Raw genomic sequence first — 25,942 nt, forward strand, 5'->3', positions numbered from 1 at the left:
GACGAAAGACAGCCAATCACTTGTGACAACCACAGTTTTTGTGATGGATACAAGTTATGACCTCCCCAAATTTGATGCCACTAAAATATCCCCTTCAAAATTCAAAATTATTTTGTAACCTGGAACGACATTTTGGGGATTGGCAAAATGTATTCTGACCTCAAACATTTGGTGACATGAAACTCTTCAATCACCCAAATTTTGTGTCTTAAATCCTCCCCACCGAGACCAAGGAACTCGGATTTGAAGACCTACTCCCGCCAGGTTTTGTACGTCTGAAGTCCATCCCAAAAACCTTCCCCAGTTTCAACCGCTGGGACTGAGCGAACGTCTACTTGTCGGGCTGCTCTTTTAACTGGGGTATGGGAGGGAATCCCAGTCTGAGTTTTGAAAAAGAAACTTTCAAAACACTTTTGGACATTGTTCTAGCTGCAGGAGGTGTTTGCACTTACCAAGTAGCATCCAGGGGGAGGAACTGTATCACTTTCCTAGAAAATCCTTTGTGACACTTTTAGATTTTAAAAGGGAATACAGTTTGATGTGAGTATTCGCTCTCAAAAAATGAACAAAAAGCCTCACAGTGCAATAGAAACAATGTGTTTAGTTTCTCATGACCAGTTTCTGAAAGAATAATAAAATCTTCGAGAGTCAAAAACACAGCAATCATACACAAGATATCAAACAGCCTTACACCGGTCATTGCAATCGTGGTTTTTAACAGTACACATAGCATAAATATTACAGAGCTTATTTGTGAACCTGGCTGAGTGACTGCAAACCAGAAACCTGGAAACTAGATCACTACAGTTGGAGGTCATGTATTGTGGTGTAAAACACAGGAAGGTGAAACACAACCTGGTGTAGATTGTTGGCAAGACCTGGGTAGAATTCCATGTGACAAGTGAGGGCGTGCTAAGGGGGATTTAGCAATGTAACTGGGCATGGAGTCAAGTGCTGAATTGCATTGATTTATTTTCATATTTTACCTTTAGTCTTGTGGGGTTTATGGATCCAGAGATAGAGGGTCTGCCACCTCGTTTGTTTTTAAAGGCTATCAGATCAATGTGGCTGTAAGGAGCATCTCCAAATTTTGGACTCCCCAAAATGTCGCATACACCAAAGTTTTGCACTGAGGAGCGAATACAATCTCAGCTAGCATGTTGTTGTCAAGGTTTTATCTTGTAAATCCAAGCAAGGTACTAGAAAATAGTTTGAACATGAAACGCAAAGTGGTTGTCCACCACCTGTTCTAGTGTATTGGGGTGACAGTCGTGACCGCCCCGCTGATCCTGTCCTTGACCCACGACTGAACCTTCTGCGGCAGGTAGTTGTTGACTTCCCGCAGCGTGTGAGTTACTTGGTTCATCTCGCTCTTGAGTTTAGCCAGCTCCCGCCGTTGTTCATTGACTATCTTGATGAGCTCGCTTCGAGGCTTCTCGATCTTCTCGATGTGCCGCAGCATGTGCAGCTCCTTATTCCTAATCTGCTTGCGGAGATTGTGTATGGTCGAGTCGTAGCGATCATACCTTGACTTTTGCGATTCCACAGCTTGGAAGACCAGCTCGGCCGTTTGCAACAAATGCGAGTCCTTATCATCGGCAAACAGTTTTGCTTTGATGCGGATGATCTCCTTGATGAATTTCTTGGGGTCATTGACCAGCGACATTGACGTCTCGATGTCCAGGCTGATGTTCCGGATGAAGGTAGACTTGGCGGATAGGTGAGATTCCAGCTTCTGAATGCTGGTTTGTTGACTCTTGATCCGGTGGTCCAGGAACTTGATCCTATCCAACAGATCGTTGTGTTTCCGCATCACCAAACCCGAATGTTTTTTGGTGAACAGGTGAGCCTTCTGCTCGATTTCATACTTGTTCCACATGGACTCTATCTCCTTCTCCATCCGTGTCACGCGCTCATTCAACGTGGCCGTGCGCTTCTGCTCCCTCTGCAGCTTCTCAGTCAACGCCTCGATCTGGAGCAGCATGTCGGCGTGTTCCACTCGCTTTTTCTCCCATTCCTGGGTCTTGCTTTTGAGCCTCTCTCTCAGGGCTTCGTTCTCTTTGACCTTGTCTTCTGTGGTCGTCGAGAGGGTCTCCACTCGGTCCGTCAGCACCTTGTTCTTCATCTTTGCCGTCCTCAGGTCTACCTGGTAGTCAAATTCCATCTTGGCTGTCATTTTTCGGTGCGTTTCGCGATCCTTGTCATACCGTCGCACTGCACGTTTAAGTTCCTGCTTCAGTGTGCTGTTTTCGTCTTTGATGTTCTGGACACGTTTCTCTATGTTTTCCATCTCTACGCGTTGCGCATCCGCCTTCGCCTGCAGTGCCCGTTCTTTATCGCGGAACCTGTTATGGATTTTTTCCTCTGTCTTCTTGATATTTTCCTTGTGCTGCTCTGCCTGCGATTCCAGTCTCATCTCCAAGTTCCCCTCAATCTGCTCCAGATCGCTTATCCTCTTCTTCATCTTGACCTCCAGTGCCTTCAGGTCACGCACTTGGTTTTCCAGGAGATTCCTCTTCTGTGTCAGCAGGAAGATTTTGGCTTCGTAGATTTTCTGCTGTGAGATTAATTCTGCGTTCTCCTTGTTGATCGTCTCCAGCTTCTCCTCGAGGGCCCGGTGCTTGGCTTGCGTTGCCTCGACTTTTTGATTGCGACCCCGGATGTCGCTTGCCCAGAGGTTGTTGAATTCACGAGCTTTCTCCATCAGCTTCCTGTTCTTCCACTTGAGGATGCACTCGGAATCTGTGCTTGAGCTCGCCATTGTTCGTATCGGACTCCTTATTCACAAATACAGAATGAAAAGTGCAGTATATTGTGCGAAACCCTCTCCAAGTCCAATACTAGTGACTTGCACTATCAAAGACACAAAGGCATCAAAGACGTGCATGATGTCACAGAAATTAGTAATGCGCCATCAACGCTCTAGAATTGCCCTGAATGGATCCCGTGACTTTGACAAGTAACTGAGAACAACAAGCTTTGCTGAATGCTTGTTGGACTTGAAGCTCGAGTCCCTTTTTTTGGCAGACTTGTCTGCTCTCGTAAGCAGTGTCTGTAGGTGTCAGAGGTCCAGGGAACTCCGTCTGGTCACTCCAGTTAGTAGACGGATCATTTGGGACCAACATTATGCCTAGTGGGAGGTGCTGCTATGATTGACAAGTGAGGTCATCCAATTATTATGTAAGCAGAGGCTGTTAGCGCTTAATCGCATGGAACTCCAAAACTGTCTGCTTCTTTTAAGTGGGATCGAGGATATTGGATGGCTCTTCTTGGAGAAAACCAGACAACTGAATCAAACACCTTTGTGGAAGCTTTTGATTTGCTCCAAACTTTGATTTACTGTAGAAACCAAACTTTTTTTTTGTGTGCTTAACACTGATATGTAGTACCTGCATGAAGCTTTGAAATGGAATGGCAAGATGTCTAAGTACTTCATATTTAAGTTGCAGAATAGTTTAGCTAGTGTCCTTAGGTTCTATGTGCTCACTGTTTACTAGTAACTATGACACTAAAATTAACAAGTTATGTTCTTGCATTCTTTTCAGTCGTATCTAAGTATATAGTGCATTTTTCACATTTAGTTTTACTTTATTCCATGATGATTATTTTACAAAAACTCCAGATACAATACATTTTTTAAAAAACTGTTGAATTGATCTTGGTTTAGGAAACTCTGGCGGTGACATCTTAGAATTAGAGAAGCCTGCACCAAGTGATGAAAATTCTGTAAAACCTATGAATATTCATTTGATAATTACATATAAACAGTTTTTCTTGGGGTATTTTTTTTTACAGAGACTTTGGCTAATGCATCTAATTGACCCAAGGTATATTGCTATTTCTGAGAAATGAACAAAAATATTTAATTTAAAAGACAGTTTCAAAGTCAGTTTCAGGGAACACATCAGTCAACCCAGACTAGTTTCTTGAAACTGCACTGCACCCAGGTCAATATGAACAAGGCCTGATGTCAACGTAGTGAGTCGACGTAGGAGTCAGAAGTGATCTCACACTCTGGCAGGGTCTCGCGGCTTTGTAATGAAGCCATCTTGTGATGTAACAGCGATGTGTACTCTGGCCTCAGCCTATGATGTCGCCCGATGACTGCCTGTCAATTAAAGATCCGCTGGCTAACGATGGCGCTTTGTATGTCGGCAACTCCCACTTTTCCATCACTTTGTAAATTGGTGACAAAGGCGGCAGACGTTAGTGGTTCAACCCAGGCAATGCTGTTAGACTTTAGTTTCCTCACATTGAAGGATTCACTGATTTGGTGGTCAGAGATCTATTTAGGATGGATCTCACCTTTAAAAAACCTCAAAAGAAAACAGTGATCTGCCACCAAGGCTTTCTGTACAACATCAGGATGCCACGCGATGACTCTGATGCCAATCCAGTGGTGCTCACCATCCCAGAGCACCAGCGGATACTTGCCAATGCCAGGGGTCCCAACGCTATCGAGAGAGAATTCCAGGCTCTGAGGAATGTAGCTCAGAAGAAACAGGAAGAAATCAACGCCGCACAGGTTCGGAGGAATCAGATCATGCAGAAGGATATGTGCACCATGAAACAGGAGGAAGAGACCAAGAAAAAGTCTGAGAAGCAGGCATACCTGGAGTACCAGCGCCACCGAGAGAAGGCCCAACTGGCCCAGGACACGCAGATCTTGAAGCTGGACCGCTGGATCCTCAACAGCAAGATCCAGGCTGAGCGGGACAAGCAGCTGAGCTGGAAGAAGCGCTGCGAGGAAGTAGAGCACTCCCGAGAGAAGGCAGAGTTCGACAGGGTTCTCACGTGCACCAAGATCGCCCTGGCTCAGGAGGGTGAGAAGAACAAGAACCGGCAGGAGGATGGCCGCAAGCACCTGGAGTTCATTAAGCAGCAGGTGAGTAGGATTTCAAAGGGGTGTACATTTTAATTAACTTTCAAGGGAATGTTAGATGGGGAATTTGGGAATTTTCTAAATTAGTCATTTCAGTAGTGTGTATCTAACCGGTAGTCCTTTGCATTAATCAGTACCCAAGAAATAGATCTCATTTTCAAAAAGGTTGGTGGCTGTCATAGATGTTCTACACTTGTACTGCTTGTCCAAGTCGACAAGTTGGCTGAAGTTCAAGTTCACCTGTAAGTGAAATATTTTGCTTGCAAACCAAAAAGCAAAAAAAAAAAGAAATAAAAAATCAAGCGCAAGTCAAGATCCAACTGTACAGCACTTGCATGAATGAGGTTTAGTGATGATTAACTGTAATACCTCAACTATAAAGCATTTCTACGTATGGTGCCACCCCTGGTAAATTCCTGGTTTATTCACATAATTTCCCATGAATTCAGAAAAATGTAAAGTTTTCAAATTTGAAAAAAAAAATTGTATGGGATTTTGCAACCCCGCAGGTGAGGGAGCGCGAGGAGGAGGCCCTGCTTCGACGACGTGAGAGACTCACCGACTTCATTCGCGTTAAGGAGGACTGGAAGGAGAAAGACAAGTGGATGACTGAGCTGAAGGAGGATCGACTGCAGGAACTCAACACTTCAGGGGTTCCCGAGGAGTACCGCGTTTACGTGACCAAGAAGACCGTTGAGGACAGCGTTAACCTCATGGATTCCCAGTACCGCACATACAAGACGTACGACATTCTGCCCAGATGGGTGACGGACTCGACCCGCGCCATGAAAGAACACATAAAGAGTCAGAATGTGGAGATGAACTTCTGAGGTCTGATTGGGACCCAACCAGCTGGATGAAGTACTGGCAGAATGAAGGAAGTGTTCTTGGAATTTGGCAAATTCAGCACCAAGGTGATCTCGGAAATGGTTAAATTCCGGCAACAACTGGGAACTACCCGGCGCAGATGTAATCTTGTATTTAGGAAAATCCTGCGACAATGTAATCTGAATGAAGAAAATCCAGCACCAAAATGGATTTAGAATAAGGAAAATCCACAACAATGATCTTGAAATTTCATCAATTTGGGATTAAGAAACTGGTACCATTATGGTCTTGGAATTTGAATATTTGGCACCAATTTAGATTTTGGAAATAGGAAAATCCTGGACCGAGACAAACTTGGAATTGTAAAAATCTGGCACCCATTCGAGTTTGAAATTGGAACTGGAATCCAAGACCACATGAGACTTTTGTAACTGTGACTTTAACGATTGCTGATGTAATACCTTTCAAAATGAACAGGATACTTGCTCTGATTTGTCAGAACAGGAACAAATACTATGTACTGTATGTCACTTTTTGACATTTCTCAGGAAACATTTGCTTATTGAGTATATTAAAGATAAAATTAATGAATCCATATAACATTAAGTAGGCTTATGAGTTTTTTGAATGCCCCCGATAGGGATTCGTGCTTGTCTCGCACATAGTTGTATTTTCATACACCATACCATTAGCATGTGATTGTATTGCTAGCATTTGTTTATGCACCACACTAGTCAGTGTTCAGGTGTGGCGCAGGGGTTGCCGTGTGAACGGGCCTCCCCCAGCACCGAATGTCTCTGGTTACGAGGTCGCACACAAAATTAGAGGATCACTCGGATCTCGTCATGGTGCACTCATACGCATGCACACCTAACATGGGCTATCGGGCTAAATATTAGCCTCCATAGACTACTTGGCAGCTGCGGCCCCTTAATCTCTTGGATAAATTGATCACAGTTGACCCTGGAAAAACACAAAACTTATGCTAATGTAAGCCTTTGGTGTGAACACGTTAACTGGCGGCCCTCAAGTCTCTCGATGCTCTTGATCATCTTGGTTTTCTGTGAGGCAGCGTGATGTGGGGAACCGGAAAAAGCTAGGGGAAGCTTCGGTTTCCTGTCCCCCCCGCCGAAATTCCATGGTCCTGTCTGTGGTGCAGGTATACAAAGCCTCCCTTCAAAGGTAGGGGCTGGTTGGGTGGGTAATGCAGCCATTGATGATTAACAGATCTGTCCCCCCTCGTCAAGACAACCCCCCTTTGCTTCCCGAGCCTCTCCTCTGCACTGCCATGTTTGTTTACTTTCTACGAAGACCTTTTACTGTTCCTTCCAGTGCTTTTTTTCAGATGTATAGTTGCCCCAAAATAGGGTTTACAATGGTTGCTTCCAGAGCCATAAATCTGGCGGGAGGGCCTTGTCAAAGTGCTTTGCAACTCTGCAATGAGGAACCTTGGAGCACCTCAATGTGGTCCTCTGACCTAACTTTACATAGGTGGGCAATTTTCAGCAATGGCATTTATGTTCAGCCACTGTTAAACATTTATGGCACTTGCAAAAATGCTTTTACAGCTATCAAGGTCTTGGACCAACTGGGAAGGCCCTTTAATATTCTAAATTGGCAGTGGGGAACCTCAGAGCATCTAGCATCAGGCCATTTTATTTGACTCACTTTTTGCTCCGGTTCTTTCTCCAACAGCTTCGGCTTTTAGACATTTTTGGCGAGTGCTGCAACAGTCAGACCATCTCAGAACTCAAAACTTAAAACTGGTCAGATCAGGGACCTCTCAGTGTCCGCTAATTTTTCAGCTACAAATTTATCTCTAATTCGGGTTGAAGGACCATCACAACCAGGGCTCTAAATCAGCCAGCAAGCCTTGAAACCTTCTGAACCTTCCAGCACAGACCTTGGAGCACCCAAACACAGTTATCCAACTTAACATCCAAGGGGTGACAAATAATATGCATTTTGTTTGTATAATCACTCACTTTTACGCATTTGTAGTGCTCACAAAACTGCTAAAATGGCTCTGGATCATCCCAAAAGGCTCTTCGACGTTCAAAATCAGCAATGGTGAATCTCGCACCTAGGTATGGTATCACATCCCACTTTTGAGGAACTTTATTCAACCCAAATTTTTCTCGGGTCCTTTTTGTTGTCTAAGGAGGGGGGATTGGGACAAACTTTCTCAGGGCTCAGTTCCCAATTTTAATTATATCTTAAACCGGTGTTAGTCACATTTTTGGGGGGATTTTGAAATCAACATTTGCCAACACAAAGGAGATGGGAGCAAATTCCCGACCAGACCACTTTTCGCCCGTCGGCATCCTCTTTTGGTCGCAATTTGCCAACATCTGCCGGCTACGGCCACTAATTCCCCCCCTAACCATAGCGGCGACACATTAGACAGCAAAGAGAAGCCTATTAATAGGTCGTAAAGAGAGATATGGCAGATCGTGTTGTCAGAGGGAGGTTTGATATGCATGTAACACAATCTAAGTTCAATTGTGATGCACAGTCAGAGGCCCCGACTGAGGAAATCTGCATGAAATCAGTGTCTGGGCCAGCTAGTAAATCACCATTGGCTTGTTTATTGTACTAGTGCACTTTTATGACGGCTGCTATGTCCTGGTGTCAAGAATGCCCAACATTGGACCTGCTTCAAATTCTCTGCGAGTAAAAAAAAAGATGGCTGACATTTTATCAATACTTTGTTCAGAACTTACCTGACTTCCTCGTTCATTTCTCCTTATCCAGTAAAATGCAACATTCTAAGGGTTTTTTTTTTCGCTTGTGTGATTTTCTTTTTAAACCTTTTTCGAAGTCTTCTCTCTCTAATCTACTGAAAACAGGAAGGGGCTCAACGCGGATCCCTGATGCAGTCCCACCTCCACCTTAAATTCTTCTGACACACCTTCGGCACGTTTTACCGCTGTTCTGCTGCCCTCATACATGTCCTCAACTATTCTAACGTATTTCTCCGCCACACCGGACTTTCGCATGCAGTACCAAACTTCCTCTCTTGGTACTAACAATAAATCTGTCCATCACTATGATACAATGTGATTTTATTGCCTCTGCCCAAGTGGGTTACATTTTCCTTGAATTTTATTTGTTAGGATAGCAAAAGACAGAGAAGGTTTTTGCCATGATCTGGTTTTGTTTTCCTTGTGTGTGGTTTTTTTTTTGTTACTTGGTGCTTTTTATGTATTTATCTGAGTAAATGCTGAACTCCCGCCTGTCTTTTTGTTTGCCTGTGTTTTGGGAAAAACCACCAAAACCCAAATTGCGATCCCTTTTGTTGCACAAATGCTACGCTACGTCCATCATAACTATTTTCACTGTCACTTCAAAATTAGTTTTTCAGGATGGCACCGAAATGACCGACAGGAAAAGCAGTCAAAGATAAGCCACCTCCGGCCGGAGTTTGCCCGAGAGAGAGAGAGCAGCGGAGTGACAGTCGTTCGGGACAATCTTTCAGCTGTTCGGAAGTGGGGGGGAGTTCGGGAGTGCTGGGGTGGGGGTGGGAGCACATTAGTCTTCATTGTGCTGGTGCATTCCGGCGGTTTGTCCAGCCTGACTACTTTGTCCGGACCTGGCAGGCACACTCGGCTCACCCGGCCAACGCTCCTCAATCCGAGTAAAAAAAAAACTAAACAAAACAAAACAATGGATGGACATATTGAACGCACAGTGCGGCTTTGAAAAACATTCCATGTTTAATTCTCTCGTGCGGTTTTGGCTGTCCCCATCCAGGCTCGTGTTACACGTAGCTGAGCCGAGACCTCCGAAATGATGACACGACTTACCTGACCAGCTATTGCTGTCCGATGAAAGTACATAACTCCCTTTTTGCTGTCTTTTATTCATATTTTTTTTTAAATTAGTGCTTTTCTTTCCAAATTTTGGGGAAAAACAACGAAAAACATTTGGAGATACAGTGGTGACTTGAGGTTAGAGCGATACCATTGTCGTTTAGGGGTACTGTACATCCGGTTTTAGCCTGGTTTAAACCTTTTATTTACAATTTGGTTATGAGCTAATATAATGTTACCTAATTATCAATCTCAGAGGTTGATATTCCTTCCTAAAATGCTGAGTGTCGAATAACTCTGGGAAACCAATACGCACGCTGGCTGGTGACCAAAAATGTTCATGAGTGCTTTGTACAATTGTACCTACAATATGTATTTGCTTTTTTTTATTATTATTTTGAAAATGAGAATCTATTATCAACTGCCTTACCTGGAGATGAAAAAAAAAGGTTGAAATATTCCACGGTAACTTCTCTCGGATAACTGTCAAGAACTGAAAACCGGTATCCTTTGTTTACTTCCATTGTTGTCCTTTATGCTCTGTTTGTTTGTTTTAGTTTCTCCTTCTCCGTTGCTCCGGACAGAACGTCAAATCTCGGATTATAAATAGCAACGAGACACTTGAAAACCACTCAGAAGCGTTTGATTAAAATAGACAAGATTAGCATGCGGGGCCCGTTGTTTGGTCTAGACGTCGACCAGCTCCAGTTTCTATTTGCTTCCTGGAGGGATTAAGCGACGTGCGACACGTGTCGGTCGGGGAAAACGGCGGCCGCGTAATGGCCGCTTGTTCAAAATAACGACGGACCATTTTATCTTATCTGTTCCAAACACGCGAAAACAATTTTGCAAAAGTCCGAGTGTGGCTTCACATCTAAGTAGAAATGAGAGAACAGTAACGTTCCTGTTCGGATGATATTTGGTCTTGACAAAAAACACACACACACATACACAAACGCAATTATCTACATATTTCCTTTACTTAACAAACCTGGAACACATCAACACTTTTACACGCTTTTTTTGTTCAATAAAAAAAGCCACATTTTTTTTCTTCTTTGAGAGCACATGGATATAAGGAAGGAATAGTCCAGTGATTACAAACTTTTACACACGCACAAAAAAAAAACAACAAAAAAACAACAACAACAGCCCACCTCTGTACAAGATTGTCTCAGTAAATAAAGTTTTTTGTCATTTTTCTTAAATTATTAAAAAAAAGCCCGGAAAGTCCTCAGGAACGAGTCTCTTTTCTTTTCTTTTTTTTGTCGTCTTCTTACAGAGTTCATAAATAAGAAACGCTGGTGGGGGAGTTTGATGGGGACGCAGGAACCGGGGCAGCCTCACAGGGAGAGAACCTGAACCAAGTCCAGGCAGTCCATTTTCACAGTAACCACGGCTGTAAATATTTCACCTCTCGGGACGATCGACGATAAACAACAGCAAAAAAAAAAAAAAAAAAAAATTGTTTAAGACAAAGTGTGCCCGGATGTCGGCACATTTGACCGCTCTCCTCTTCTTTCGGAAGATGAGACGCCGCAGGTAGCACAACGGGCCTTTTGTGTTGGGGTTTTCTCCACCGAGCAGAGCCTGATCCGGAGAAGCCGGGATGTGGCGGACGTCTGCTACAGGTACTCCAGGTCAAGAGCGTGGTGGAGGGCCATGAGGTCCGAGTGGCTGGAGATTCTCCAAAAGGGCATGTTGTGCTGAAAGGGAATCACAAACCGTGGGGTCAGTCACTGAGACATAAATGCGCGAAAAACTCTTCTCAATGATGGACCTGAAATTGTCACGGGATGCGCGAAAAACCCTCAAAGACCCATGCTTAAAACTAACAGGAAGTCAGCCATTTTGGTTCAAATCCAGTGGCTTTGTGGCTGAATTCTGTAAATAAGAGGCCTGCAAAGTTAAACAAAAAATTGCAAAAAAATTATCAAGTTGCACAAAAAAAGCCTTGAGAACGCCTGCCTGAAATTACTGGTAAACAGGAAGTCAGCCATTTTGGTTCAAAGCAATCATTGATTATGAATTCCCTGACAAGGACCTTCTCTAATTGAAGCACCACAGAAGAAGACATCCAATGCAAAATTATTTTTCCACAATTCTGCCAACTAAAAATAAATTAACTTGATGGCTTTCTCCGCGGTGCGTGCAATTTCTTCAAGCGCTGCCGTTAGAGCGCCGCGTTTCCAGCGCGAACGGCACTCTGCGCCAAGGCCGCGGTCGGTCGGGTCGTTCCCAAGTCGAGTGTGCAGCGGGGGAAACCCGAGCAGCGGGAGAATGAAAGGAACTCCTCACAGGTGGAGTGGCGAGCGGCTCCATTATCTCCCAAAGTCCCTCCTTCAACTTTATCGGCGGTCAGACCTCTCCGAGGTTCCGCTTAGGAGGGCCTGCGGTGACCCTTAAAAGCGCTTCGGCTTTTTTTTTGTTTTGTTTTGTAAATTGTCTTTGCTTTTAACGTTGAAAAGGTGGAGATGTTATCTTGGCCATTTTCTTTGTTGTTTTTTTTTTGAGTGTGTCTGAACTTTTGCAACCCCGTGCAGCGTCTGGATGGAATGAACTTGGATCGTTTAGCACTCTGTACAATGTTGACACAGAAGCCTTTCATCCCAAGATAAATTGCGGAAAGCTAAAAACAAACAAAAAAAAAATCCCCATTATTGACCATCCGTCCATCCATTTTCTTCGCCGCTTATCCTCACGAGGGTCGCGGATAGTAACAATAATACACACTTTTTATGCACATTACCTATGTAATGTGCATCACATTAAAGGAATAACTGTAAGGAAAAAGCTGCAGGGAGCTTTTTTTTTTTTTCCATCCCGCGCCGATACTGCGAACATTCTCCCGTGATTGAAGGCTCCTTTATGTGGGCCTTCAACATTGCTGAAAGGGACGGTCTAGCATTACACGCGCGGCGTTCACACAGCTGAGGGCGCTGAGCGGGAATATATAATTATGACGCATCAACCCCAGCGCCTCCACCCCAACTACGCCCCCCACTCCGTCCCCCACCTTCTGAACCTGAGACGGTGGAGGAAAGAGCTCTGATTAAACACTTTCTCTCATATTCAGATGCCCTTTAGGGAGGACGGGTAAAGGGAAGTACAGCGTCATCTCGCTATATCGCCGCTCACCGCTGCGGATTCAGTGGACAGCATTTTTTTTTTCACATTCCTATCGTGCATAATTTGCCATATTGCAGGGTTTAGAGCAGGGGTGTCAAACTCATTTTTCTCACGGGCCACGTTGTAGTTCGGGTTTCCCTCAGAGGGCCGTTTTGACTGCGAAACAATAAAAATGTTTGATCGGCGCATAATGTTTTACATAATCAATTTATGAACCAGAATCCGAATGAGAAATCAAGGGTAACGTGCTTTTCACCTGGTCATGTTTGGTAACATAAAACTACTTGCAATATCCCTACTTGATCATTTATGATATTTGCCAATTTGAAATTTCGGTCCAGAATCATGGAAACGGAAACTCTAGATTTGGCTTCGGGGGCCACATAAAATCATGCGGCGGGCCAGATCTGCCCCCCCCGCCCCCGGGCCTTGAGTTTGACACCTGTGATTTAGAGTGTTCTGGATGCTATATTTTTTTTGGGTAGTACAATAAACACTTCCTAAACTAAAACAGAATGATTAAAAAAATGAAAGAAATTTCGCAAAAACACATTACACGAAATAATATGTACATAGTTTACAATACTACTATGCATCACTGAATGTATAGTAGTTAATAGGAGTGTGGGGAATATTAATAAGAATCAGATTTAAAATGTGCATAAATAATAAAAAGAAAAATCTGCTACTTGAGAGATTTTACCTATTGGTGGTAAAAAAAAATTCCGCTGTTACCAAATAAATAAATACAAATTAAGTAAAATAAAATTCCTTCCGGATGGTCTCTCATGTCACCCAGAACCGATGTTTCACACGGACATTTACTGGAGACGGACGCAGTTATGGCGCGCGAACAAACTTCGCCCGAAACGTCAGAGGAGCGTCGGTAAGTTATTTTTAATAAGTTGTCGCACGTGTAATGTACATATTGTATGATTTATGTGTTGAAGTGGGTTGGGCGAATTGTAGTTAGCGTTTTTTAACCTAAAATGGTAACCGCTAACGCGCTAATGCTAATCGCGATTGCTAATTTTTTTAGCATGTAGCTTTTTGCGGCCTCATGTTTTGTACACCAAATTTATGCCTTACACTTAGTACCAACGTATGTGCTGTAAGGATCAAAGTCCACCATTCAAGAAATAAAAAAAGAATGTTAGTAATAAAATAAATAAATACAATTTCTAAAAGAGTTGATTATAATTCAATTTTGTAATGGATAGGTTTCCGATTACCCATCATGCCTTGCGATGGATGCCATACTGTGTGTCTTAAGAGTTCCGAGAACATAGGTAAATGGTGAAGTTTTTTTCTCATTAATTTTTCCGTCTGGTGTAAATGTTATGACGTCGTTTAAAGCAAATGCAAACATAGTGGTCAAAAACACGTTTGATGCTTTAAGCAGAGCCAGATACTTTTGAAGGACATCGGCGGCAAAGATCCATATGAATTCCAAGCAAGCGACTGGAGTGACGATGTGGAAGGCTACCCTGACATTACATACCCAATATCGTTAATTATATCGTGAATTCTGTGAGCGCGTTTACCCTTGATGAACTAAAGGCTTACAAGTCTCTACAAGCCTACAATTACTTTGTATGTGGGTGGGTTCAAGATGTACGGCAACGGGTGATCGGTAATCAGTGTGTAATGGCGGCTTGAGTAAGGTCTACCGATCCACTACTACGTCCCTGGATCATATCCCAAAAAGATGGCTGTGTTCTCTCCTGTCATTGTATCTGTATGTCCGGTCTTGGAGAAGTGTGTTCACATGTGGCTGCCCTTCTTTTTGCAGTCGAGTCTTCAGAAAAATTCCAGAATAGCAAGACCGTGATAGAAGAGAGGTCTTACTGGTTACCGCCCTCTGCAGTTACAAATGTAAGTGAATTTTTTTTTTTTTCTCTTAAAGTCTTTAAAATAAAGAATTCTCTGTCATACCTTTTGTGTAGAACACATCATTGATTCATTCCTTGTTGCCTCAAGTATTTATTTGAAAACGTTCCATGTTACGAAATTATCCGAGCAAACTTTACAGTGTCTCTTTGTTGGATCAGGAAGAGCTACTGCTCTGTTGATCCTCGACAACCATGGGTTCCGTCTTTCTGTCGACAGTTGCTTAGTTTTAGTTCCCTGGTTGACGACGACCTTTGGAATACCAAAATACTACCTCATTGCGGTTAGTAGAGCCTCAAACTACGCATGTGTGGCCCATATTATCGGACAAAAGGCGCTTGCTTGCTTTGTTGACATAGACGCTTCCCTTGCTTCAGACACACAAAATGGCGGACAGGGGACTCCTGGGACTGTGGTGATGTCATCGGACACCTATCCATTAGTAGGAAAATCCATCCATCTATTCATTTTCTGTGCTGCTTATCCTCACAAGGGTCGCGCGAGTGCTCCTATCCCACCTATCATCGCGCAAGAGGTGTCACACACCCTGACTGGTTTGCCTGCCAATCGAATAATAGGAAACATTGATTCTATAAAAGATTCCATTGTGACATCCTTAAAATGTACCAAGAATTGAAACTTAAAGGTGGAGACCATTTTTATTCTTGACAAGGTGACGGACTATGCTGTCAAAGCGGAGACTGCTGAAAATCCCTAATAAAGCAGCCCAGAACTATCACGCAGTGTGATGACGAAGTTGCCCGGCCAATGAATGACAGTCGGTGGTGGTTGACTGGATTTGCCAGGGGAAAAGCGCCGGTTTAGCGTCTCACCTTTTTCGAGCCTTGCTCCTCTTCCACGCCGTCTCCGACTACAATGTAAACAACTTTTCTTCCGAACCTCTGTACAACTCTCTCAAAGCAGCTCTCCTTACCTGTTGGGGAAGAATCGAAAGATGAAAAGAATGAGTGGTGGTGGTGTGAATTTTTTTTGAAACAGGAACATAAGATTTTTCTCGAGAATCCTTGAAATCTGTGACGCGGATGATGTTTGTTTTGCATTGGAAACAGGCTTGCAGGAAGAGTGGGGGATGGAGGTTGTTGGGAGGAGTGGGGCGCTGGGTGGTGAGGTTTCTTGCTGTGGAATGACATAAATGACTCGAAGTGGTTTCATATGCAGAGAGAGGCCCCGCTTGGAGAAAATAATCCCCGAGCTGATGAGGCCTATTCCTTCATAGGACCAACATCAATCCTATCTGTTGACTGGATCTCCCCGGACCTATCACTTGGTAGCACGTGTTCCCAAAACTCCCCCTCAAACTCAAAACAAACTAATAATCCTTTGAAGAAACCAGAATCACAGGATACTGTCACCTAGTGGTCTTTTACAGAAATGACTAGAATCGGGTGTTGCATGTAATGACATTGGTGCCTTAAGAGCCCTCAACCAGCTGCTACGGGAAATAGTGCACCGCAATATTGAACTTAAAAACATAGAGTAAGACCTGATTAAATAGAATATACAAAGTCAGATTTTCTTTTTGGTGTCAATTCAATGGATGTTGTGGTGCTCCTTTTGTTGTGTGCCCTTTGGCCACCAGGGGATGATAAAATACAGATATGGATCTACATAGAGATGGATTAGAAGTCAAGTCCTGGGTCGTAGGCTTTTTTTGGTTTTTAGCAGAGGTAAAGATTATGTGCCTGTTAGGAAGCAACATGACAAGATTTTTCAAGAATGAGAGTTCATCAAAATTCTCTGCGTGGTTGGAATGCAGTATAACAATTTCCTTATTTCTCAACATATCGTCTCTAGCGTTTGGTTTTGTCTCTTATTGTGGGAGGCTCTTGGCCGGTTGGCTGTCAGTTAAAAATGTCCACCGATAAGCTTGAAATACCAAGGAGATCTCCAAGTCGACGTGTCAAAATGATTGTGATGTTTCAAGCAGTACATGCCCCAAAAAAACCTCCACAAAAATTCATTCATGAGCAGTGGGGTTTTCTCCCACCGTATCTGTTCACAAAGCTCCCACTTAAACTCAAAACCGCCCTAAAACATACCCCAAAAAAATAGCAAAAGCTTACCTATTTTAGTTGCGCTATAAATATTTTCAATAGGAAAGACGATGCCCAGGCCGTAGAGCAGGACTTTGGCGAGGGCGGGGATCAGCTGCGTGGTGGTCACAAGAATGTTCACACAGTTTGACCTGCGAAAAAAAGAAGACGTCAAGATTAGATTCCAAATTTAGCGGCTACCATTTCCCTCTCCTCTCAGCCGACTTTTACCTTGAGTGGATTAACGTCAGTGCTTTCAGTGCCAGTGTTAACCAGGAGTCCGTCAAGGCTTCAATTTCTGCTCGCAATTGCAACCAGGCTTCCCTCTTGGCAGGGCCCAGGAGACCTGCAAGTGTACGGGAACATTGTTTGCCTTGGACCGCTTCGAAATGTACCCAATGCAAAAAAACAGCGAGGGAAGGTTGGGGGTCGGGATGTCTTACCTCCGACGTTATTTTTGTAAGTGGTGTAGATTTCTTTCACCCGTCTGTAGCGGAAGGCCAACTTTCTCATCCAGTCCACGCCTCCTCGCACACCTGTGGCCAGGCAGAGGTTGGCGCTAGTGGCCGCTGCGTGGAAGCCGTCCGCGCCGAAGTTGTACGTGCTGCGTGCGAGATTTTAAAAGACATTGTGGGTTGGCGCCTTCCAGAGCTGTCATTCCCGTAGGGAATAATGGCAAAAGGAAGAAACCTGACAGATACACAATTTTTTTGGGCGAGTTCGGATTGGACATCAGGAATTTACCTTAGATCCTGACCGTTGTCATCCGAAGAGACGTCGTCGATATGCACCTGGTCACATTCCTGCAAAACACGGAACATAACATTTCAGTCCGCCCCACCCGGCCCGATCTATTTCAAGTGTTCAGAGAGGCTTCATTATTGAAGAAAATTGGCAGTCCTGGCTTGCGCCTTCACTGTCATTTTTCACCAGCGTAAAAAAACACAGCCTGGCATTGGCCGGGCGCCCCGGTGTTGAAAGGCCTTGTCCGAGAATGTTCTGAATCAGCACATGCCATAATTCTTCCCATGTGCCCTTACCAGCACCCTCTAAACAAACCCCACAAGAGAAAGTCAACTGAAAAAGAAAAAAAAAAGCCTTTACAGCAACCTGGGTTAGTGTTTTAGCCACCATCTTTAGGCGCATTGATGGATATAAATATAGTAAGTTGCTAAGCTTTGGCTCTAATCGTACATTTGTGAGCACATGTGCACAAGAGTACTCTTCCCTTTGGCTCTTCTTGGAAAGGTCCTTCGATTCTCCAGCTCCGTCCGGGCAAGCGGTAACACAATCCAGACTTTCTGCTAAATGTAACCGACTAGAAAAATTGAACCTGATGCTAACCGCCAATGAAATTATGACCTCTGATTGCTGCCGCGCCACACACCATCACAGGCCCTGGGGCCAGCCAGCCAGCCGGCTAGCTGGCTAAAGGATTGCAGGAGAGCGTCGGTGGAAAAAAAACAAAAAAAATCTGTTCTTAGTTTTCCATTTTTAGAAGAGCGATAGTGTTAGTGCCCTCTCCTACCCCCTATGCACTTATAGTGAGATGTGAGGGAGTACTTGTGTGAAGTAAAAAGTCGAGCATTGACTCAATCTTGAAGCCAGGAAATTAGTTATCCGAGTCTAAATCAGGGTGACGGGTCTTAATCCAGAATTCAGGATTTAAAGATTCTTAGAAAACAACTGACAAACAACAACAATGGAAGAGAATGACATGGGACAGTACTTACGTCTCGGTATGTTGTGTGACCAATAATAATCTAGAATGAGATTTAGTACTGGTACCCCATTTTCCCCCTTCCTGACTAACGCTGACAAATAGCAAGACTATCGTATGTTTTATAAGATTATCCTTTGATCTGAGGTGTGCTAAGAGTGGATTTGTCCAGATAATAGGCTTCGATAGGGGTTGGGGCCGACATTGTTAAATGTGAAATGTGTTCAGTATTTTTCAGGAAAAATCTTTGGGTGTGGACAAAGCCGTGTAGTCTTGACTTGTGGTGTGAAACTGAATGGAGCAAATCGAGAAGCAACATGACTGAGGAAAAAGGAATCAGGTTAAAATAAAAACTAGCAAGTCCTACCCAATGTTGTTTTCTGTATAAGTAGCTTCACAAGAAAGCAAAAAATATTTTGCAAAGCAAGTGTATATTGACGACAATCACATTCTATAATGTTCCTTCCTCCAGTTCGGGTAGTGTTTGGTAGAGTTTGTTTGATCAAGAAGAGTTCTGTATTGAAGGACAGGATTTCAGATCAGGGGCGAAAGAGAATCTTTGTACGTGTGGTGTTCTTTGCTGAGATTATCATAGCACAATGCAATATATGACCAAAACTGTTGAAATGATGTTTGACTCACAGCAGCAGGAAGTTATTTTTGTGCGTATATTGTTGTAATTTGTAAAAGCTTATAGACAACGAATCGGACCAACTAACGAAAGACCAATAGTGGCTAACGTCACAGGTTTGTGATTTTCCCAAAAAGACATTAAAATGTCTCCCTGGGTCACCTGTTTAACGTTAAAATGATTAAAAATAATAATTTCTCCAGGAATTTCTCAAGTCCCCCAAAAAATCCCTCTGTATTTTTTTTTAAAGCTTTTTTAATTAAATCCCGTCCGGCTGTTAGGACACCCAAACAGCGAGTGGAACTTCCTGGTTTGAAGTCAATCTAAGCGAGTCCAAACGCTGACGTTATTACATTCCTAGCTAATGCTGGAGCAGGGTAAGGGTAAGGGCTTTGGACCGTAAACCTTTTCTATTTTACTGGTTCCCCTCTGAACAAATTTTTCATCTCCCTGGATTTGTGCGGAGAAAGGGGAAGGGGAGCGCGAGGTGAGGAGAAACTCAAACCAGCTGTTCTTTTAACAGAATTAAAATCTTGACCCCCCCACCTCCTCCAACCCCCCCGCCATCTCCAAGCCCTGTCTAATGCAGCCATTCTCTCGCCAAAGCCTCCTCCCCGGGATCCAAAGAGGAAAAGACTTTGACCCTTTGGCCCTTTAACCCTCCCACTCTGGGGCTCCCGCAGACCAATAGAGGGTAGAAAGCTCAAAGTGACCTCACAGAGAGGGCCTAGTGGTCCACAAGTTGGAACTTTTAGCTACCGACTCAACAAGTTTCCAGAAACTCACCAGGTGATCTTTAATAGTGGAAGGAAGCAGCAATTTGGTGTGATGCAGCATTATACTCAACAGTCGCCTTGTTTTTACAGCTGTTCCCCTTTATTTATTTGTTACATTTTTTTTGTTTATCCAGGTAAGGTAAAGATATCCTCATTTGCAATGCTAACCTGACAGCAGACAGCCGAGTGAAATGAAGCAAAATAAAACCAAACACAAATTTATATACAGTGAAATAAATTATTCAGTGATAGTTACATATTAAATAATATAATTCATTACGTCACAGCACATGGTAAAGGCTAAAAACAGGTGTAGCGATCATTTAAAGTACCCCTAACCAAATTTTTAAAACTTTTTTAATATTGAGGGGATTTTCCCCCCGAACTTTTAGAACAATTCACAATGTCCCTAAAAATAGTGGAAATCAGAATACCAGTAAATTTAAATTATATGCCGTGTTTTTAAGGTTCAACCTTTACTTTCTTAAATGGACTCTCCTTTTTGTCAACATCAAGTGGATTTAAGAAAATTTCTCTTTTTAAACTGTCTGGAGTTTTTTTAATCTCTGATCCCAGAGGATGCTCACATACCAGAGTGTGCCTCAAAAACCACCAAATTCTGACATACTCCTTTTAATTGCTCTAGCAGCAGAGGCATGTTTGCTTGTTTAGGAAAAACCACGGTGACTCCTTGGGTCAAGTACCTCATAAATCCTCCATTTAGAGAACCACCTCCTTTCACTGGAATGCCTCAATTGTCCAGTAATTATCTGCTCATGAAGCAGGCCCAATCACAAGACCACTTGCTGGTAAAACCACCTCATTGGAGCTGGTTGAGTTCATTCTTTCAGGTTATCTTTCAGATATGATCTGGAACATGGCGGTCTCAGTCTAAAGACGTATTAAACAGCACGATTGTTTTAGTAAGGGAATGATTCCTAGGACCACAACAGAGACGTTTATCAAACTGCTTGTACTGAACAAAGAGTAAGGGGGGCATCTGAAAAACAGTTACAGTTCCCTGCTGGGCTTAGCATAAACCTCTGCACCGGACTCCCTGGGAAGACCGGGGGTGGGAGGGGAGGAAGTGACTGGAGGAGGTGGCCATGAGTAATGTCGTACAGTAACCCTTACACTTATTCATTAGGAGCCACTTCTGACGGCCTCGTAAACACCGCAGAGCCACGAATTGGATGGATGGGGCAGGTTCAAGCCCGTTAAGTACAGCCTTATGGTCAAAATGGAGAGCGGCCAAAATGGCAGTGCTTGGAAATTTATGGTCCTTCGGTGAAATATCGGAATACTGCATGAGAATAATGCCTCCCTGAATACAAATGAAAGTAGCGCATAAGTCTTTGGGCGTTAGAGACTGACAAGCCTCGACAATTGCGAGGGACTTTCTCAGAAGCATTTGAACATCTCTTTTCCGTCCTGCCCGCACCCCCGCTTACCAAGCAAACAGCGCTCTTTCTAAAAGCTACAATCACTGTTAACCTAGACCAGATGTTCTTACTGTACTCAGGAGAGACTATTTTCTGTTCGGTTCAGAAGCACCCGAGTGAATATTAAAGCTGCAAGCAGTGATGGACGGACCCTCACGGCACAAACTCTTCACAATTGAGCATCAGACATCTGTCAAGTATCAATGGTTGACATTTGGCGGTAATCGTACAAAAACGTGAAATGGCAGCTTCAAACCAAAATGGTGGCCTTCCTTCAGGCATGGGTTGTTGAAGTTTTATGTGGCTCTGCTTGTGATGGACAAGTCTCCCAAATTTTATACTCCTAAGGGAAGCTGGCTTCAAGGCCAGGATTTTCAGAAAATTCCTTGAGATCAACCAAGCCAATTTTTGAGGTCACACCTCTTCAAAAATGTACAGTTTAATCAAGATACAGAAACTTTGGGAACGTTCCTGAGAATGTGAAACCGCTTAAAATGAACTCAATCTTGTCGCACTTTAGCATCTCCCATCTGTCTAAAAGACATAGCTCGAAATGTTGAGCAATCTGAAAAAAATCTCAACGAGTTCTTCTGACACTTGGAAATAGAAAAATGGCAGCAGTCATGTGTGAGTTTTGAGATTTTTTTGTGTGAGTCTGCTTGTGAAAGTCTTCTTCCAAATTCCTCGTCACTTGAGTAAATAAGTTCTTGAAGGGGTGAGTTTGGAATAATTCCAGCAGGATGAACATGGCCGCAAATTTCTTCTTCTTTCTTCAAATTTTCTTGGAATGCCCAAAAAAATCAAAAAGGTCAGAAGAATTTTGGAAAAACAAGGATGAAAATTCTAACCCCATCTGCCTTGTATTGGTACTTGGCCATAATTGTAGCGATTGGACACCTGGTAATAGCCAAAAGGAACCAGTAATGGCCACTTCAAAATGAAATGACAGACTTCCTGTGTCTTTTCAGAAATTGGTTCTTGAGACTTTTTTGTGGGTCTACTCGCAACAGACGTGTCATTTCACTTTCACGTTGCCAAATGCAACTGGCACTCCCGTGACCCTTGTGAGGTTAAGCGGCTTGGATAATGGACTTGGACAAGTCTGACACCTACTGAATATGCATTTGCCCAAATATGCTCAATAATAATGACAAGGAAATTAAGCAATTTCAGGAGGGAACAAGGGGAAAAACACCCCAAAATGCACAATAATTGAGGACAGGATGCCATTTCTCCATCATTCAACCTCTCCTCCCGTCTGTGGCACGCTGTCTTTTTCACTCATCTGCTGAAAACTTTTCAGCAGGGCAGGAAGCTATCAGAGCCGTCTTTGTTCTGCGGGCGTCTGTCATCAGGCAATCAAGTGATGACGGCCGACTCTTCCTGTATAGCCCAGGAGTGGCGACTCAGCAGAGACCAAAGCGAAGGTTAATCAGTAATGCGCCAAAAACACTGAACCTGCCCCCCCCCACCCTCCATCTGGTTTCCTGTCTGCCATTTTTTTTTTTTAAATGTGGCCATTTTCGCTATATAGTTAATATCTTTTGTTGATTATGCCACGGACAAGCGCCGTCATTGCGGGACGGCTAATGCCATGTGAAAGGGACTCATCGGTGGTTCGCAGGTTCTCAACACAGACACTCCACCGATAGAGGCTGTCATTCACTGAATCCCGGTCTCTTCCTCCCCCTCTCAGTTCCCACCGCAGGTATAGGCTTGGAGGAGGTGGGTGGATGGGCTGTGATTATACCTGGGGGTCAAACAGGATGTGGGTAACAAAGGGAGAGTTCTTCCAAGCTACTTCATTCCGATCCGCGCTTCAACAGTTGCGGAATTCAAACAACCGTGCCAAACAAAAGCACAAGGATATGCTGGTTTGACAAATATTCACAGGCGTGAGGGGAAACGTGGCTTGCAAAAGGGTTTTTTTCATGTCAGTGTAGGAGCTAGCCGGGTATGGTGGTTAAACTTTTTGTCATGAGTTATGTCAAATAATGTTCCCCTCCCTAAAAATTATAAATACCCGCGGAACAGTCCGACTTTGAGTGCTTAGTCAAATATTCTTTCTTGTCACATTATTTAGTCAGGTATGTTGGTTAAACTTTTTTGTAATTTTACTGAATTCAATCAATGGTACCAAAGAAAAACTGAGGTATTGAGGAGTAATAGGAAATGCAGTTTGCAATTTTTTTATTTGCTTGTCAGCCAAAGAAATCCGGTACGAGGGCTGAAATGTTTGTTTTTCCTTAAAGCACTCCAGGATACACTTTCTGGTGTTGTCTACATTTGCCTGCTATAAGACAGATAGAGATCCTAATTCCTCTCAGCTCATAATTATAGCACTAATATTAATCATATTCACGGAAGATAAATTATATGTAAATGTGAGTACTGTTATTATGTCAGCTTAGTATTGTATTGCTGCTATTTGAGTGATATCAGTTGCTTAGAGAGTACTGGAACACTGATGCTATTTACGGTTAGCATTAATCTAGTGTAGCGAAAGGTGGTTGTTTTCAATAGATAGGGTGTAATAATTTCCATTTGACAATCAACTTCGAGTGGGAGGGGTAAAAAGCAGCTTCAAGCATCTTTTTTTGAAGAATTGTCGTCCATCTGCCCGACTCTTGCTTTTTGCAAAAATCATCCGAACATCGGCTCGTATTGGGTCACTTATATCGCAAGGCACCGCTGTATTTTCAATGCGCACTCAACCTCTGCTGGTGCCTCAGTAAACAGAAGTGGGATGCTGAGATGAGGAGGGAGGGGGTGGCAATTCATAGATTTTTTTTTTTTTTGACAAGTGCTAGTATAAAATGTGAAAAACAGCTCTTCCCTTCAAAACGGACTTTGTGCATTGAAACAATCAACTGCAGCACAGCTGGATTTTCTGGAAATGACTTCCCACACAGGACAAAAACAACAAAACACAAGTGTCGAAGAACGCAATAGGACAATAAAGCTACCATTCAGGCGGAATTGCGGGATTTAACCCAACAACGGCGAGACATTAAACCAACAGACTAAGGCCCAGAGCAAAGAGACTCTGGAGGCCTGTAGCACAAGCTAAGCTTGCAATTCACAGCATCTCTCATTAACAGGGCCGAGTGCACGTTTCAACCCAGGGAGCTATAAAAAGCGGCCAGCCCTCAGAGTCACAGGGTTGCGTCCATAGTTCCAGCATATGGAAGTGGCCCGGGTGGGTTTGGAGCGCGAGTGTGAAGGGGCCATCGGGCCACTAATTGAAAATGTTCCCACCTTCAGAGACCTCCGCACCCAACCCCCTTTGCGAGTGTTTTGCCCCCTTTATCCTTCAGAGTTGTTTTCTCACCCAGGGAGGGAGGAGGGTGGTAGATAACCGGCCCTGTACCCCACAGAGACGAGAGCGCAAGGCAGGGAAGCTTGAGTTAGAGGCCCCCGGTTCCCACACGCTGCACCAGCATTTTCAGAGCTACAGTAAACTCACAACTGTCAGTCTTGTGGGGTTTCATTACAGGCTTCAGTTCAGAGCACGCTTTCCCAAACTGTTCCTTGGGACACGAAATGATGGATTTTTATTGTGTTTTTGTCCTTGAGTTTATGGACCGTATTTGTCGTTCTCACGGCAATACGTGTTTTATTGGGCCAAATATAGACATAACTATTAGGATTTATATTCAATTTTTTTTCATGCGCATTATTTAGAAACTGGTTGAAAGTGATAACTGCATGTGAAAGATAAAGAGAATATTCTATGAAATGCCCCCCCCAATATTAAAGTAAAGTAAAAATATATTAAATGATATACAAAGATTTAGATCCAACTAAGACCAGTGGGCAAGAATTACTCTTGACAGATCTTAGCAATCACAAATCCGCAATATATTTTATTTTTAAAATCTATAAATAAGAAACAAGAGTAAATAATACTTTTATAAAATTGCTAATCACATTGTCCAATTGAATTCATTTTTGGTTAAAAGTGTATTTTCTCTGTGTAAATTAACCGTTTTTTTTTAATGAATGAATGTATGAAAAAATGTAAACATTGATTTTACAACCACGGCCATATTTAATGTCGCTTTAGCACAGCAGTGTTAAGACTTTGATGGACCCCTCGCCATTGCACTAAACTCTGCACCTGTGTTCCTGCACAGCCTTCTGGGGTGTCCCTTTATGGCTCCCAACTAAATTAGATGGACCATATGCATTTCTGCACATGCTTAAATACATAACTGCTGCTGCTGCCGGCAGAGGTATTTATAGCCGTGCTCTGGTTTAAGCCCCAGCTATCCGAGCCCGGGCAACTGTACTGTAAATCAGCGGAGAGGAAGCGCGACTGCTTAGGCATCGCACTTAACACTTGATGCGGCTCGGCTTGCTTTTAGGAAAAGAGAGCAAATACACCTTCGGTAGAATGTTGCTCCTTTTAGGCAGACTATCGTTGGTGACAAATAGTGGTGTATTAAAGTAACAATGTGTTGGACATTTGGATCACTGGAGCAGTGGAACGGTCCATATGCGCGGCCAGATGTACAATCTTACCAAATCGGATTGAGGTTGCACTCTCTTGCTGAGCATTTTAAAATTCTCATTTGTAATGTGAGTTGTATCAGTGCACTCTACTACTAAAGCATACGTTTTAAGCAAAAAAATAAATATATTTAAACTATACATGTATTTCTACTATGCAGTTTATTATCAGGAAAAGCTAAAAAAATGCTTTAAAAAGCCAATGTTTTTAGGCTTGGAATGCATTATTTCTTTTTCCATTCATTGTAACGGGAAACATCGATTCG

The 25,942-nt window shown here is 43.3% G+C and overlaps 4 protein-coding genes across 7 annotated transcripts in view; 2 read left to right on the forward strand and 2 right to left on the reverse strand.

Moving 5' to 3' along the window:
- Positions 1-581: 581 nt before the first annotated feature.
- Positions 582-3,354, reverse strand: LOC133492800 (paramyosin-like). The gene has a single exon (XM_061805508.1). It carries the CDS (start codon positions 2,759-2,761, stop codon positions 1,250-1,252), a length of 1,512 nt encoding a protein of 503 aa, XP_061661492.1. The 5' UTR covers positions 2,762-3,354; the 3' UTR covers positions 582-1,249.
- Positions 3,355-4,228: 874 nt separating this feature from the next.
- LOC133492906 (cilia- and flagella-associated protein 45-like) lies at positions 4,229-6,183 on the forward strand. Its single transcript, XM_061805739.1, has 2 exons — positions 4,229-4,885; positions 5,392-6,183. The coding sequence occupies exons 1-2, from the start codon at positions 4,295-4,297 to the stop codon at positions 5,710-5,712; spliced, it is 912 nt and encodes a 303-aa protein (XP_061661723.1). The 5' UTR covers positions 4,229-4,294; the 3' UTR covers positions 5,713-6,183.
- A 4,435-nt stretch (positions 6,184-10,618) lies between these two features.
- eya1 (EYA transcriptional coactivator and phosphatase 1) overlaps positions 10,619-25,942 on the reverse strand; it is a 42,063-nt gene continuing 26,739 nt past the window's right edge. For both annotated transcript variants that reach the window (XM_061806055.1, XM_061806054.1), the window contains 6 exons: positions 17,340-17,398; positions 17,039-17,199; positions 16,827-16,941; positions 16,626-16,747; positions 15,375-15,475; positions 10,619-11,228 (listed from right to left, as the gene is read on the reverse strand). In XM_061806055.1, the coding sequence (XP_061662039.1) occupies positions 11,148-11,228; positions 15,375-15,475; positions 16,626-16,747; positions 16,827-16,941; positions 17,039-17,199; positions 17,340-17,398 (639 nt within the window). In that variant the 3' untranslated portion in view covers positions 10,619-11,147. The remainder of the gene's footprint in view (positions 11,229-15,374; positions 15,476-16,625; positions 16,748-16,826; positions 16,942-17,038; positions 17,200-17,339; positions 17,399-25,942) is intronic.
- kcnb2b (potassium voltage-gated channel subfamily B member 2b) overlaps positions 13,435-25,942 on the forward strand; it is a 156,920-nt gene continuing 144,412 nt past the window's right edge. For all 3 annotated transcript variants that reach the window (XM_061806051.1, XM_061806050.1, XM_061806052.1), the window contains exons 1-2: positions 13,435-13,537; positions 14,444-14,526. The gene's annotated coding sequence lies outside the window, so the exon portion shown is untranslated. The remainder of the gene's footprint in view (positions 13,538-14,443; positions 14,527-25,942) is intronic.

The sequence above is a fragment of the Syngnathoides biaculeatus genome, chromosome 19 (genome assembly GCF_019802595.1).
Source record: "Syngnathoides biaculeatus isolate LvHL_M chromosome 19, ASM1980259v1, whole genome shotgun sequence".
Classification (NCBI taxonomy): domain Eukaryota; kingdom Metazoa; phylum Chordata; class Actinopteri; order Syngnathiformes; family Syngnathidae; genus Syngnathoides; species Syngnathoides biaculeatus.

Coding starts and splice junctions, on each gene's coding strand:
- LOC133492800 (XM_061805508.1), bottom strand. CDS start 2,761: ATGGCGAGCTCAAGCACAGATTCCGAGTGCATCCTCAAGTGGAAGAAC.
- LOC133492906 (XM_061805739.1), top strand. CDS start 4,295: ATGGATCTCACCTTTAAAAAACCTCAAAAGAAAACAGTGATCTGCCAC. Junction 4,886..5,391: donor TGGAGTTCATTAAGCAGCAG/GTGAGTAGGATT, acceptor GCAACCCCGCAG/GTGAGGGAGCGCGAGGAGGA.